Source organism: Diachasma alloeum, unplaced genomic scaffold (genome assembly GCF_001412515.2).
Source record: "Diachasma alloeum isolate Michigan unplaced genomic scaffold, Dall2.0 Dall_scaffold_00269, whole genome shotgun sequence".
Lineage (NCBI taxonomy): Eukaryota > Metazoa > Arthropoda > Insecta > Hymenoptera > Braconidae > Diachasma > Diachasma alloeum.
In genome coordinates, this window is record NW_021680408.1 from 472669 (window position 1) to 487764 (window position 15096).

At 34.8% G+C, this 15096-nt stretch overlaps 2 protein-coding genes across 5 annotated transcripts in view; one reads left to right on the plus strand and one right to left on the minus strand.

The window, feature by feature from the left end:
* On the minus strand, positions 1-11830 carry LOC107037693 (GRIP and coiled-coil domain-containing protein 2). Of its 2 annotated transcripts, none has more exons than XM_015256361.1 (9): positions 11746-11830; positions 5244-5353; positions 5091-5159; positions 4878-5030; positions 3926-4342; positions 2276-3109; positions 883-1392; positions 700-808; positions 1-152 (listed from the first exon to the last, which is right to left on the minus strand). In XM_015256361.1, exons 2-9 carry the CDS (start codon positions 5274-5276, stop codon positions 97-99), a joined length of 2181 nt encoding a protein of 726 aa, XP_015111847.1. In that variant the 5' UTR covers positions 5277-5353; positions 11746-11830; the 3' UTR covers positions 1-96. The 2 variants fall into 2 exon arrangements, with proteins under 2 accessions (XP_015111847.1, XP_015111846.1); XM_015256360.1 differs by lacking the exon at positions 11746-11830 and adding an exon at positions 6552-6949.
* Positions 10994-15096, plus strand: part of LOC107037694 (WD repeat domain phosphoinositide-interacting protein 2) — a 19851-nt gene continuing 15748 nt past the window's right edge. For all 3 annotated transcript variants that reach the window (XM_015256362.1, XM_015256363.1, XM_015256364.1), the window contains exons 1-2: positions 10994-11382; positions 14884-14966. In XM_015256362.1, the coding sequence (XP_015111848.1) occupies positions 11246-11382; positions 14884-14966 (220 nt within the window). In that variant the 5' untranslated portion in view covers positions 10994-11245. The remainder of the gene's footprint in view (positions 11383-14883; positions 14967-15096) is intronic.

Genomic DNA, 15096 nt, shown 5'->3' on the forward strand with positions numbered 1-15096 from the left:
TTCTCAATCGAAAATATGCTTTATTGCTATTCTTGGGGTTTGAAAATACTCTCCAGTAAACGTTTCGAGTTTTTTTTTGTGAAACAATGAGGCCAATTAATCGTGACTCCATCCAGGAATGGGAAGAGAGGGCAGCCATCCTCGTCCTGAAACTGAATATTAAGAAAATCCAAATTATAATTTTTAGGAATTTCAAATACGAAAATTTATTGATTTGATTATCTTTCAAGAATTCAAGCATTAAAGTCACTTTTCTATCTCTTTAATTAATTAATTATAATTAAGAGATAATTAATTGATTAATTATCTCTTTAATGAATTAATCAATTAATTAAATCAAAAATAATAATACATTTCGTTATTATATTTTCTATAGAAAATATATCAATAGAATAAGTTATACTGAAAGACCGAGATTCATTGATTTTTTTCTCAAATAATTTCTAGAATTTCTCAATAGAATCGGTAAAAAGCTAAATGAATTTCTAATAAAAGTTTAATAGAAATCCAATTGAATTTTCCAGCGAATGCGTTAGGTTCTCCACAACATCACTTTCGTACGTGATTTAATTAAATCTAGTATTCTTCATCTCAGTACTGACAGCCGAAATGATGATTACACTTGATCATTCCGCCTTTTTTTCAAGTATGCAATGTGAATCATCAATCCCCCCTTTTCATTCATAAAATTCAAATTACCTCCAGCTACTTGATTAAGTTGATGAGTCTCCTCAGGACTCAGCTTGAGAATTGTATTGAGCACTGGAATGAGACGACTCCTCTCGTCTCCATTTCTCAAAGTAACGAACTGGAAAGAATTAAATAAAAAACGTTAATCGTTCTCCAGAGAAATGAAAAAGATTTTCCAGTGGAATACTTTACCTTCATAACGACATTCTTCAAGTACTCAAAATTATTGGCATGATGCTCTCTCTCCACACTCCTCTGTTGCCTCCGGATGTCCTCCTTCAGCATCTGATTCAACTGATTCAATTTAGCCACATCCCTCTCAGCGTCTGCCAGCAAAACAGTCAAATGTTTAACTCGTCTCTCGGAAATTTCCAGCTCCTGGCGATCGACTTTGGAGGGCAGAGGTGGACCACTTGATTTCGAAAAGTCGTCGGACGAATTTAATAATTCATCCAGGGGCATCAGTGATGGTCTCCTCTGTTTTTCGGCTGAGGAGCCACCGATTGTGTATGAATCCACACTCTCAGAGCCTTCTCCATCCTCTCGTTCCAGTAAGTGCATATCGTTTCTAGATACGTTACTATCGCCATCGTGTCTAAATTCTGACGATTTATCGACGGTTTTGGAGGATAATTTGCTGAGATCAGAGCGGAGTTTCTCGATTTCGAGTTGATATCTCTGCTCTAGAGTGGAAATTTGCATCTGAAACGAAATTTGATTTTTTGAAATTGTCATAAAGCATATCGACAGAGAGGTTTCATGAAACTTCTTCTGTTTCTCTCTAGCTCGAGAGATATCCATCAAAAACTTATTGATTGTTCATGTCAGATTTTTTGTGATTTGTTCTGTGCAAATTGTCACTATCTAAATTAATATTTTTCTGTTGCGATTTTTTCACACTTCTACTGTGGAAAAATCGAATGCTTTAAAAATTGCACGTATGAAAAAATATCATAGAAAAAACCTAGCGAATTCACTAAACAATTTTGTTGGATTTGTATTAAACTTTCTATTAGTTTTTGGTCGATCCCATTGAAATATTCAATAGAATTCGATTTTTCTATATAACTTATTTTATTGAAATATTTTCTGTAGAATTTCCTCGGCTCAAATTTTCCAAGTTTTTTTCATTCTTTTTTTTTCGTTCTACTCGTCAAGACAATCAAACAAAAAAACTTGAAAAATAAGTTGTGTAGAAAAATCAAATTCGCTAGATTATTTAATTAAATTTTTTTAGGGATAGCCATATCCATAAATGATAATTACCGTTAAATTATTAAGTATTTAATAAATTCGTTAATATCACTCTTAAATTTTAATTATTGAAGTGATTATCAATTTAAATATTCAAATTCCGAATTATTTATTAATCAGCAATTTAGTTAGAAATATTGACGATTATTTGAATAATCGAAAATCCCTTATAAGAAATTTAGTATTATTAACTTGACAAAAAAAAATTACAGTTCCATATGATAAAATAATTCATCATCAATTGGAAATTTATATTATCAATTATTTTTTCAAAAAAATAAAAATAAAAATAGAATCAACTACACGCATTAAAATGGAAAAAATGATTCACCTCATAATTAGTCTTCAAACTCTCTTCCTTCGTCTCAAACTCATCCCTAATTCTATCCACAACACTCAGTTGCATTCTATACTGTTCCCTCAGTGTCGAGTAATCCTGGCTCAACGCAGACAGTTTTTTCCCCAAGTCCCTGGCACTGTCCCTCACCGAGTCCCTCTCCTCCCTCACCAAACTCAAATCCGTTGTCAGTGACTTGATCTCTCCATCACTGGACTTCAATTTCTCTTGCAGTTGGGATGAATGACTGCGCAGATGATTCAACTCTGCTTCAATCTCACTGATGCTCCGACCATTCAGCCCAGACTCTTTATTCTGGCTCTGTTTATTCCTCAAAACACTCTGGGCTCGAAGCTTGTAGCCCTCGAATTCTGCCCTCAGGGACTCGATCTCGTTGTTCGAGTGTTGAAGAGCATCAGTCAATCTGGAGATGTCGAATTTCAAAATCTCCACCTGTTGCACGTGATTTTTGCTCTGATTCTCGATCTCCGAGAGGAGTTTACTCCTCTCCGCAGTGTGAGCTGCTGATTCCTTCGATAATTTATCGGAATTCGATTTTATTGTCTCCATTGCATCCAGCAGAGTCTCTTTCTCCTTTGTCATCTGCACGATTTCTTGTCGCAAATCGCATAATTCAGACTTTAGGCTCTCGTTTTTCTCGCCTAGAGTGGTTAATTGATTAGTTTTCGCGAAACATGTGTCTCTGAGCTCTGCTAATTGACTCTCTGAGGTACTGAGGAGCTGACGTTGCTCCTCTATCGTGGATTCCAGGGCTCTGCATCTCTCAGACTCGTCAGCTAGTTTTGATTTCAAGTCTTCAATGCTTCTCTGTGAATAAAAAACAGAAGATTTCCATTTTTATATACAGTTCAAGATACTGATATTGTGTGTATCAATTTTATTAGTTTTCTCCATCGAAATTTTCTTAAATTTTTATTTAAAAAATTTGACCAACAGGTTGAACAGAAGACTCGAAATGTATTGATTTTGTTCTATCATCAATTTTCTATGCATGAATATATCGCAGAAATATTTTTCATAGAAATGGACAAAAGAAAAATTGATGGAATGTCCAACCGATTTCCAATAAAATCTCAATGGAAAGTCTCTTGAATTTTTTCATACATGTGAATAATTGATAAATTCACGAAGTTTTCAATGACAATTCAATTAAAATTCTGGAGAATTCCCATTAATATTCAAGTTGTTTTTTGTGCAGATTCTGTCAGATATTTGATAGGAAAAAGTCAATAAATGTCGATTTTTCTATTTGAATTTTTCTCATGAGATTTTTTTGGTCACGAATTTCCCAAGTTTTTTTCGCTAAATTTTTTAATATTTTGCATTACAGGATCCGAGTAAAAAAAACTTTAAAAATTCATGCTCAAGTATTCTCATAGAAACAATTCCAAGAGATTATTCATATAAAAAATCGTAATCTATCGACTTTTTCCTATCAAATATCACATAGAATCAGCGCAAAAAACAAATAGAATTCTAACGAGAATTCCCTAGAGTTTTAATAAAACCTCAATTGAATTTTAATAGAATCCTAATAAAATTTTCTAACGAATTCGCTAATTTTTTCTATTGAATTTTTTCATACGTGTGATCGTTTGTAAATTTGTTTCTTCCAATTCTGACCTCATAATTATCGACCTCCAGGAACAAAACATTATTACTGGCTCGTTCCTGCCTCGCAGTGTCCAACTGTCCCTTCGTCGTTCTGTGGGCTTGAATTTCCGCCTCCAATTGATTTTTCATGTCCTCATAATCCTTCTCCCTCTGTTCTCTGATCATCACCTCTGCCCTCTTCTCCTCCTCCAATTTTTTTATCAAGCTCTGATTCTTCTTGAAGATTGCTTTCAACTCCGTCAACTCTTTTGTACGATTCTCCAAATCTGAATTTACGTGTGCGACATTGTCCCTCTGCTCGTACTGGCATTGTTTCAGGGTTGTGTTCTCCAGGACAAGGGTCTCCAGGTTTTTCGTTATTTTCCGGTTTTCGCTCTTCTGCTCCTCGAGGGCATCTTGGAGTCTGTCGTATTCGAGTTGAATTGTCTAGAAACGAAATTGAAGAAGTTGAAGGTCATGAGTCGAATTTTTAAGTGGTGGAACCAAACGAGTGGAAAAAATTTGTATAGATTATTCTTGAAAAAAATAAAAAATCTCTGCGTTTAGGAAAGGAAATTTTCCAAGCAAATTTTCCAATCCAAGGCAATTTTTTGCAGTTTAACGAATTCTCTATAAAAGAGATCCTCTCATGAATTTCTCCATATATCGCAATTTAAACATTTTCCATCCAAAAACTTCACTTATTTTTTAATTTTTAATTTTTCATTATTATTATAGAGGATTTATAGAGTATTGACATGAAAATTGGTGGACACTTCTTCGTGAAAGTTTAGGTTTTCATACTTGAACATAATAAAAGGGGACATCAACTCATTTTTAATGAATAAATGAATACATAATGATCAAAAATAATATGCAGAAATCACTAGCCAATTATGTGCCCCCTTTCCTAGTCTTAAAAAAAATGAGCGTTCTTCCATCTGTCATTCTCGTTATTAATTTAAAAGTGAGAATACATTACCTGTAACTTCTTGGCATTGTCTGATATTTGAGATACTTTCTTCTGTATTTCCTCTCTCTCAGTAACAGCCTTGATTTTCTCGGCTTCGGAAGTTTTTAATTCCTCAGACAGATCATTCACTTTCTTTTTCAACTTGAGTGCGAACCCTTTCAACTGAAAAATCAATATCTACGTTAAACAAACAACTGGATCGATCGAGCATGCTTTACTTACCTTATTATAACGCTCCTCAAGGTCCTCTTTATTAGAATCCTTGTTTGTTTTTGCTGTGCCATCAGGAGCCTAATAGGGATGAGTAACAAATATAATTAAGTGTTGATGGAGTATTGAGGTGCACCCTTTTTATGGAATGGAATTGCAACTTACGGAATTATTTTCACTGTCCTTCTCAGTCTCCATTTCTTGACTCAATGAAGCAAATAAATACTTATCGGTTTCCAAGCATGTAATCACAGTAGTAGGGGGTCCAACAATTCCTAAAATGAACAGAAAGTTTACCATCAGAATCCAGTCCTAAATTGACAAAAGAAATTAATTCCAGATTTTGCTGTGTATCATTTTGAGAATATTTACACTGAGAAAAAAATTCTCATGTCTGAAACATTTATTTGAGACAAGTAATTCTTTTTTCAATCGTCTCATGCTTTGAAATATTCTTGTACTCAAGTATAATTTTGCCGCAAATGAAGTCACACAAATCGCGTAGAAGCATCGTTAGTTTTCAAGTATTTGTTGTTTACATGATTTTTTTATGCACTTCCAATGTTTCGATATGTAATATGACGTGCCGCGAAACGATAGTGATAAATAAGACTTTTTTCGAGTTTCGTGAATCGCAAACATTCTGAGACTAACGAATTAATTAATAAATCAATTTCATTACTTAATAGATTAATAGTTTAAATTAATCGATTAATTTACACTAATTTATTTCATTTTATTTTCTTTCCATTTCAATCTTCACAATTAGATTAATTTAATTTTATCCTTTTTTTAATTTTTTTTTCCTTAATTCACAAGTTGCAACATTGAATGAGGAGGAATTATGTTAAAGATCAATCAAAAGTGTTTTTTTTGTAATCAAAACAAACATACACAACAAAAGTGATTCGAAATTTCATTCGGGTAATAGTAAAATCTCTCCATGTGTTCCTGAAAATTTTAAAAATCTATTTTTCCCTTCATATGGTAAAAGGATATGGGTACTCCTCATTACTACGGTCGCATTCCAATTATTATCATGAAAAGTAAATGAAAAAAGAATCAGACAGGGATAATCGGCTAAAAATTTTTTTTTTCTTCTTTTATGTCGGCGGGAACTTCCCCGGCTTCAATTTTCCAAGTTTCTTCATTTGTTTTTCAAAGAGATAAGATACGGCTAAAAATTAGAGTGCAAAGACCACAGAAAATTCATATGAAGGAATTCAATTGAAAATGTTTCAATAGAAAAATCGAAATCTACTCATTTTATCTAGAAAACCGCTTCTATTAGGCATTTCCTACAACAACAAAAACGCGCAGTAAAGCAGTGAAATTTTTTAATAAAATTGTCTGAATACTAATATAATTTTGTATAAAAGTTCAATAGAAATCCAATAGAATTTTAGCGAATTCGGTAGGTTTTTCTATCAAATTTTATCGTGCGTGCCATCATAAATACGCAATCCACGTCACCTTATAATATCACGAACTGCTGCGTTCAGTCCTCCACATGATATGCATAATTCAACAATTAGTGTCTGTCGTCGTCACTCTGCCATTTCAATTATTCAACAATTGTATTTATCCTCTTTTATTCATCAACACAAACCCAAAGGAAAAGAACAAAGTTATTACAGTGACAGCTAGTGAAATTTTTCATCTGCTCCGAAAATCAGCTGATGGTTTTTAAACTCCCCAGCGTACCCTGCCATCGGTACAGTAGAGTCAGTGTTACTCCCGCGACTCCACGGTCACTAACACTAACACTACTACATATTACGCATATTGCGTCAACCTTAATATTATCGTCATTGCAAAGTGAAGGAAAAAAGGAAGGAAAAATATAAATAAAAATAGGATAAGTTGTGAGGTAAACAGCTGGTAGGCAGGAACTTGTTGGGGCCAATCAGAGAAACGGTCGGGGCGATGTTGCCACGTGCAACTGAAGTGATTTTAAACGGCGGGACAAGGGGAGGGGCGGGAGATTCAGATCTAGATTGGCCATTATTTTTCATCACACTGTCCGTAAAACGTCGTTTTGCGGACATTTCGTATCCGTCAAACGCCGTTTACGGACATTGTGAAGAAAAATTTGGTTCGTCACTCGGTTGAAAACAACTTTTCTGACTCGTGTGATGACATTCCTCGGCCTCGCCTCCGTCTGCAAGCCTCTCACTCGTCAGAAAAGTTTTTTCGGCCTTGTGAGGAAAATAGATATTTCCCACTTGGATATTAAAAAATAGTTGACATTTAATTCATTACAGCTTAGAGTAATTTTGCCATCATTACTAACGAGGATATTTCTTTACTAGATTAGCCTATGCTATCTTATTTAATTTTCTTTCTATTTCCGTCTTCAGAATAAAAAAAAATCTATCTTCACAAAATTGGATTAATTTAATTTTAAACGTTTCTATTCTTATTATATATATTTTTTTTTTCCTTAATTCACAAGTTACAAAATTGAATGAAGAGGAGTTAACACAAAACAAAGTCATTCGAAATCTCATTCGGGTAATAAAAAAATCTCTCCATGTATTCCTGAAAATTTTTTAAATTTATTTTTCCCTTCATATTATAAAGGATGTCGGCACGCCTCATTTCTATGATCGGATTCCAATTATTATTATGAAAAGGAAATGAAAAAAGAATCAGAAACGGATAATCGGCTAGAACAGGTTTTTTTTCTCCTTTTATCTCGCCAGGGACTTCGAATCACTTTTTTTCTTCAAGTATTAGAGGGACATCAGTTTTTCAGCGAGAAGAAATTCAAAAAATCCAAAATGACTGAATGAATAGAAAAAATGATAGAAATTGAAAATTGGAGACTAAAAATTTTGTTGGATTATTATTATGTAATTAATTGTTGAAATTTAAGGGTTGAATGAATCATCTTTTCGATTAGATTAATATTCTAGATTATTCAGATTATAATCTAATAGATTAGAAAATTGTGGGAGTGTTCTCTTGAGCGAAGCAGAAAGAAGAGAATTATGGAGGTTTCGATGGAGGGGAATGATAAGGAACTGATACGATTAGGTCAACGCGCAACGGTTACTTCAATATTGGATATTGTGGGATTTTTGATTCCGAATGGAAATTTTGTAATCGTTCCAATTTGAGTTTTGGGTTTTGCTTTCGAATGGAAGCATTGTATTCGTCAAATCCGAAATTTCCAATTTTTCCACTCTCGCTACGTTCACCTCGTGCCGAAAAGTACCGAAAAGTTCATCAGAAATGTAACAAAATTTTCTAACGAATTCGCTAGGTTTTTCTATTAAATTTTTTCGTGCGTGAAGACTTGTTTGAGAACTCGAACCAGAAAATTTCCAGAACTTAAACGGAAAAACTCATATTGCACTCTGCATTTTCCCATATTTTTAGGTAAAAATTAAAAAAAAATCATTTCCCATGACTTTTCCTCCTGGTGTTACTCCATTCGAGTGACACCTCGTGTGTATAATAATAAATTCCGGGATAGTTATGATATGTAAGATATCGTAATTTTCATGTGTAATTTAATTCCGTGCACTAATAGGAGGACTTATCTACATCCATGATGAACGAATGAATTTTATTGAACATATTTTCCGAGCCTCTCGTCACGTATTCATTGATATACTTACTGTGCTAATAAACTTGGTGCGTGTGAAAAGAAACAATTCCTAATGCGCATTTCAAATTGCGTACAACAATGATAAAATTGGATATTTCAAGTCGTACGTGTAAGTTGGAATATGTGTGAGGGTACAAAACAGTTGTCGATAATTTTCAATAGACTTCAAGTCATAATGTATTTTATTTAATGTTGTTTTGTTTAATGCTGAAGATTCTGCGATTAATATTTAGTGATGTGTTTTAATTGTTTATGTGTTGGCGTCAATTTTATATCGTATTTTTTTAGAATAACATTTTTTTACCATTTTTTTTTCTTTGTTATGAATGGAGGAGTAATGACTCAACGCAAAACTTTTCACATTTATCGAGCGGAAAATGAGACGAATAAGGGGATATAACAGCTATACCGAGTAGAGATGAAAAACGACCGTGACCGTCATTTTTTATATCGCGTCATATGAATAACAATAACGGTCATCTGACGCGCAAATTTACAAAAGTAAATTTTCTAATTTTTTTTCAAATTTAAAAAATGTTTTCTAACGGTTCAATATTGAGATTCACATTCAAGCTTGCAAAGTTTAAATAATAAAGTCATTGCAAAATACCCGGAAACTTAGGGTCAAATAGGACTCAAATGAAAGCTCTGATGTTCGACTACACAAGCAGACAAGTTGCCCATCGCACAGGTGTAAATCGAGTATAGCTTTTTTGCTAATAAATTAGAAATTTGCTTCCGATTGGATTAATCGAATTAAAACAAAAACGTGCATATTCGGTTTTTTGTCATCAATTTCAGATTAGTAAAGAGGTTCAACCTTGACCGTCAATGTCGTCAATGAGCCACTTTCCACACTAGGGTGGAAAGTACGCACTTTCCTCCCGCTTATAAAAGAGCAAAATACGAACTTTCCTTTGCAGGTGTGTTAAAAAATAGCATGTGCACCTCGGGTGGGAAAACATGACTTTCCGCCCTTGATGCACAGTATACTAATTTGGGCACTGCTGCTACGTTCACCTCGTGGCAAAAAGTGACTTTTCATTGACTCGTAACCGAAAAGTAAACGAGAAGTCTTTTTGCTACTTGTAAACGAAAAAGGCACAGTTCTGCCACTCGCTGACGTAACATCACTGTCAAAAAATATTGTTCGACACATGCGAGACGGGAATTTTCACCTCGTGTGATTGGCAGCCATCGGCTTCGCCGCGCCAACTTCACACTCATGAATATTCCGTCTCACTCGTATCGAAATATACTATTTCGGACTTTTTGGATGATAACGGGTCGATAGAATAGGAAAAGTCCAAAATTTCAATTTGAGCGATTACAATGTTTCCATTCAGAAGCAAAAAATTAAATTTGTCCCCCATCCACTCCGAAAGCAGTAGACAAACAGCTCCGAAATTCATTCATAAATTTCGGAGCAGAATGAATTTCGGAGCTGTTTAAAATTCATTCGTATATTTCGAAGCAGAATAAATTTTGGAGCAAATCACTTCACTCCGAAAGAAGTAGACAAACTACTCCGAAATTCATTCTGCTTCGAAATTTACGAATTTACGAATTTTCGGAGCAGGATGAATTTCGGAGCTGTTTGAAATCCATTCGTAAATTTCGGAGCAGAAGAATTTCAGAGCAAATCATGAAAATCGTATATTTCGAAGCAGAATAAATTTTGGAGCAAATCACTCCAGTCCGAAAGAAGTAGACAAACTACTCCGAAATTCATTCTGCTCAGAAAATTCGTAAATTCATAAATTTCGAAGCAGAACTGTTTCGGCACTGTTTGAAATTCATTCGTAAATTTCGGAGCAGAAGAATTTCAGAGCAAATCATGAAAATCGTATATTTCGAAGCAGAATAAATTTTGGAGCAAATCACTCCAGTCCGAAAGAAGTAGACAAACTACTCCGAAATTCATTCTGCTTCGAAATTTACGAATTTACGAATTTTCGGAGCAGAATGAATTTCGGAGCTGTTTGAAATCCATTCGTAAATTTCGGAGCAGAAGAATTTCAGAGCAAATCATGAAAATCGTATATTTCGAAGCAGAATAAATTTTGGAGCAAATCACTCCAGTCCGAAAGAAGTAGACAAACTACTCCGAAATTCATTCTGCTTCGAAATTTACGAATTTACGAATTTTCGGAGCAGAATGAATTTCGGAGCTGTTTGAAATCCATTCGTAAATTTCGGAGCAGAAGAATTTCAGAGCAAATCANATGGAAACGGAACGAATGGAACAGGGAATCGCACACTCCGCGCAATATAACCATTCCCCATCGTTCCTCCAATTCAGTGCAAACGGTTTGTCAGCTGTTTGGCTCAATATGGAATAATAGCATAGTCGCCAGTCCCGTCAGTTCAGTGGAATAGTGACCGTACCCACTCGACTCTCTCTCTCCCCCCCTAACAACCAAATAAACCATCGAAAATCATTCACAATATTATTTTTTATTTTCCCGTGTGTTAGCAGTGCAACGCCATTACATCACTCAAATACCCGTGATAAACAATTATTAAAAATACTGTTATTGGGTGAAAATATATGCAAAATCTAGCGCGCAACGTGGATGTATTGACGCAAGGACTTAAATACAGTATATCTGGACTCATGAACCTCGCAAATCGAACAACTGAACCTCAGAGTGGTGCTTATTTTGTTAATTTCAATCAGGACTGCACGTAAGTACAATCACAACCCATAACCTTCGAGCAGCATTCATGAAAATCGAGTAAATTGATAATGCAATCGTTATTATCACAGTCAAAACAATAAACAACATAAGACGCGTGAGTTGTGAGTTTGAAATGCCCGATGTCATTGTCTTTGTTGTCAAGGATTTAACGGACATTTCATAAACTACGAAGTTCATTCCCTCGGCTCTGCTCTATTCCATTGTGTTTTGTTCTATTTTGTTTTTGCTCTGTTGTCTATTCTCATTTGTCTCCGTTCTGCTTTGTTCCACTCAAAATTCATCCCTCGTCCCCCATGACAAATAAATTCAGACGATTTGCCCTCTTGTTTCTCGATTAAATCATACATACGTGCTTTAGATTGTTTTTTCAATCATCTGAGTGGAGACTGGTGTTGGCGTCACCCTCACTGAGTGCATCAATGCGCGTCTCATCTCGCGCAACTGGTACAACGTATTGCACCTCTTTCTCCCGCTTTGTCCCTCGGTTTGCTTATGTTTTCGTTTCATGCGTCATTCACCTACCTATTTCAACTTGGCTTGTCCTCACGTCTCCCCGAACTTGAAACTTATTTCTGTTTCTTTGGCGGATTGAGGATGTTTAGCCGAAATCGCGAGTATTAAAAAAATTGATTTTTTTCAACTGAGAGATGAAGTTGATCTCTTTGTCTTGACAAAAATTTCAATCCACTAACCCTCGTTTATTATTTAGAAACGGAGTGGACAAATGCACCAAATGCATGCACTAACATGCGCTTATATGGGATAGAATCTTTTAAATATCTCCTCTTTTTGCCCGGGTACCCCAATTTTTTTTCTGGCCATTCGATTCAGTATAGGTTTGCACATTAGGGGAGGGTAGGGTAAAATGGACACTTCTGACTTTTTTTGAAATATTCATGACGTGTTGAATTGTTCATGAAATGGAATAATTTTATTTTTGAATTGAAAGAACAATGATTCCTCTTTGCGATGAGCTTAGACTGAGCTCAATTGATAAATCTGTTTCTGAGTTATGAATATTTTTCAAAAAGTCAAGTGTCCATTTTACCCCACCCTCCCCTACCTTCTATTTTTTTCTATTTTTAGAGTCTTCTAGTAGGCGAATTAGGGGAGGTTGGGGTAAAACGGACACTTTTGACTTTTTAAAAAATGTTAATGAGGGGTTGAAATGTTGATAAAATTTGATAATTTTTTTTTCAATACAAAGAACAATTCTTTCCCTTTGTGACGAGCCTAAAGTAAGCTCAATTGATCAATTTGTTTCTGAGTTATGAATAATTTTTAAAAAGTCTAAAGTGTCCGTTTTACCCCACCCTCCCCTAGAAATTTCAATATAAATCCCATAAGAGCCCGTGTGTAAAGAAAAATTGGTTCATTTATTTCTGGCGAGACTACTCCGATTAATTTTTTTAAACATCAAAGAAGTTAGTTTCATATGCTCTGCCATCAGCCAAAAAATTATAGAATTTTCCTTGACCATGAAGGAATAAGATTTGCTGAAAATGGTTAAAGATCGTTAATTGATTGCGTGGTGATTAATTCAGGGGTTGGGCAGTGATTAATTGATGAGGGGATAGCTGTTTGTCCTTTCTAATGGTTTTTTTCGCTTTGTTTTTGTTGGTTTTACTAGAAATTATGCACGATTGCGTTTATGAGGTTTTTTCAATGAGTCTGTTTGTTTCTTATGTAGTGCGATTGCCACACGAGTCCTTGTCCAATCTCTCGGCGATGTGTGTCGGTGATGGTATACTCAGCGACCTCCGATTACCTTTTTTAAGGATATCCAAGTAGTTTGGGTATTTTTTCTCCAGTGCTTTTATAATTTTGTTGGCAAATGTCAGAGCTTTCATTTTGAGCCATTTGACCTGAAGTTTCCGGACATTTTACGAAGATTTTATTATTTAAGGGGAGGCTGGTATGAGTTTTGAAAGTCGCGGGCTATTGGAATGCGATTTTCCGTACTGCTCTTCACTTTTCCTCGTGCGGGGATTGGTATTAGCCCTTTCCAAAACTCGTAAACGTGAAAATCACTACGGAAAAATATCGTTCACGACTACTGCCATGGGGTTTTTTTACTCGCGTGGTTGGCCAGTCTTCGCCTTCGGCTCGGACGTCAACTCCACGCGAGCAAAAAACCCCATGGCACTAGCCCTGAAATATACTATTCTCATACACTCAAAAAGAAAATTATTTTCGCCAAATATTCATTTACTTCAGAGAAGCATTTATTTTTTCAAAATCGTTGTTCTCCAATCGAGTCATTTGCAAGCGAGCTTGACTAGGTTTCAATTGTGACAATCAGCTTGCTCTAGAGGATGACTAGAACAAGCTGACATAGTTGCACATGACCTAGGAGGAACTCCTCCATTGATTATTAATTTTTTCTAAACTTCTTATATTCTGGAGGGAAGAATTTGGACTTATTTTTTCATGTTGATAATTATCGGGAAATTTTACTCAAGTTCATTGCTAACACGATCATCTTCTCGTGCAATAGAATTGTCATAATTGAAATTTAATGAGAATTGCCTGGGGCAATGAATGACTCCATTGGAGAAATACGGCTTTGAAAAAATAAATAATTCTCTCAAGAAAATGGATATTTGGCAAAAATAATTTTTTTTCTCAGTGTGTGGAGGAAATGAACAATAAACAATTTTTTTTGCACTAATTATTCGTTTTTAGACATATATAATCGATCTTCAATGCATGAGATCTCTCACTCCAATCGCCCGCGACTTTTAAAACTTATAGTAGTCTTCCCTTACGGGGTAACGAGACAACAATAAGTCTCTAAAAAAAGGTTTTTGTCGCTTCTCATTTTACAGTTCCCTGTAAAAACGGTAACGTGAGCTGTGTCGTTAACTTTTCTGCAATTTTTTTGCAAAAAATCTGAAAAATAATAGACGCCCTCCCTCAGGCTGCCCTCAACACTTGGTCAAAATTTCAACCATTTATATTGGATACAATCGGAGAAAAATGGGATGAAAAAAACAAACTTTTGCGACCGCTTCCGTTACCCCTTAAGAGGAAACGGAACCACTGTCTATATGAACTTTTAAAATTGTAATTTCCCCTACAATTACTATTTTTTAATTATCATCATCGACCATTGAGTGACCCGATCATTGAATTGTTGAGTCAATGAAGTAGTTTCATAGATAAAAATTAATAATTGTAGGAGAAAACACAATTCTAAAAGTTCACATGAAAAATATAGATTTGGAAAATTGTTGAAAATTAAAAATTATTGGAGGAAATTTTTTTTCAAGTTTGTTTTGGTCACTCGGGTGCTCTTGAGGACAAAAGAAATACCAGTGTGAGGTAATCGAATGCTCCCAAGGTCTTTGACCTTGTAATTTATGGAATGAAAGTACATGCTGTGATAATGAGTGGGATTTATCCGAAATTGAGCAGAGGTCGAGGTGAATAAAATGTTGATTTACGTGTTTTTTTTTTCATAATTTGTGGGTTTTTTTGGTTTTAGGTCATTGGCTGTTGGATCAAAGTCCGGTTACAAATTATTTTCACTCAACTCGGTTGATTATTTGGAGAAAATATTTGAAAATGGTGAGTTTTCCACATCTTTTGTACTGTTGTGTGATTTGGTTTGGAAGTGCAGGGAAAATTAATGAATTAATTGAGTAATTAATTAATTCATTTTTAATGTTAATGGAATTGAAAAAACGAGAAATAAATA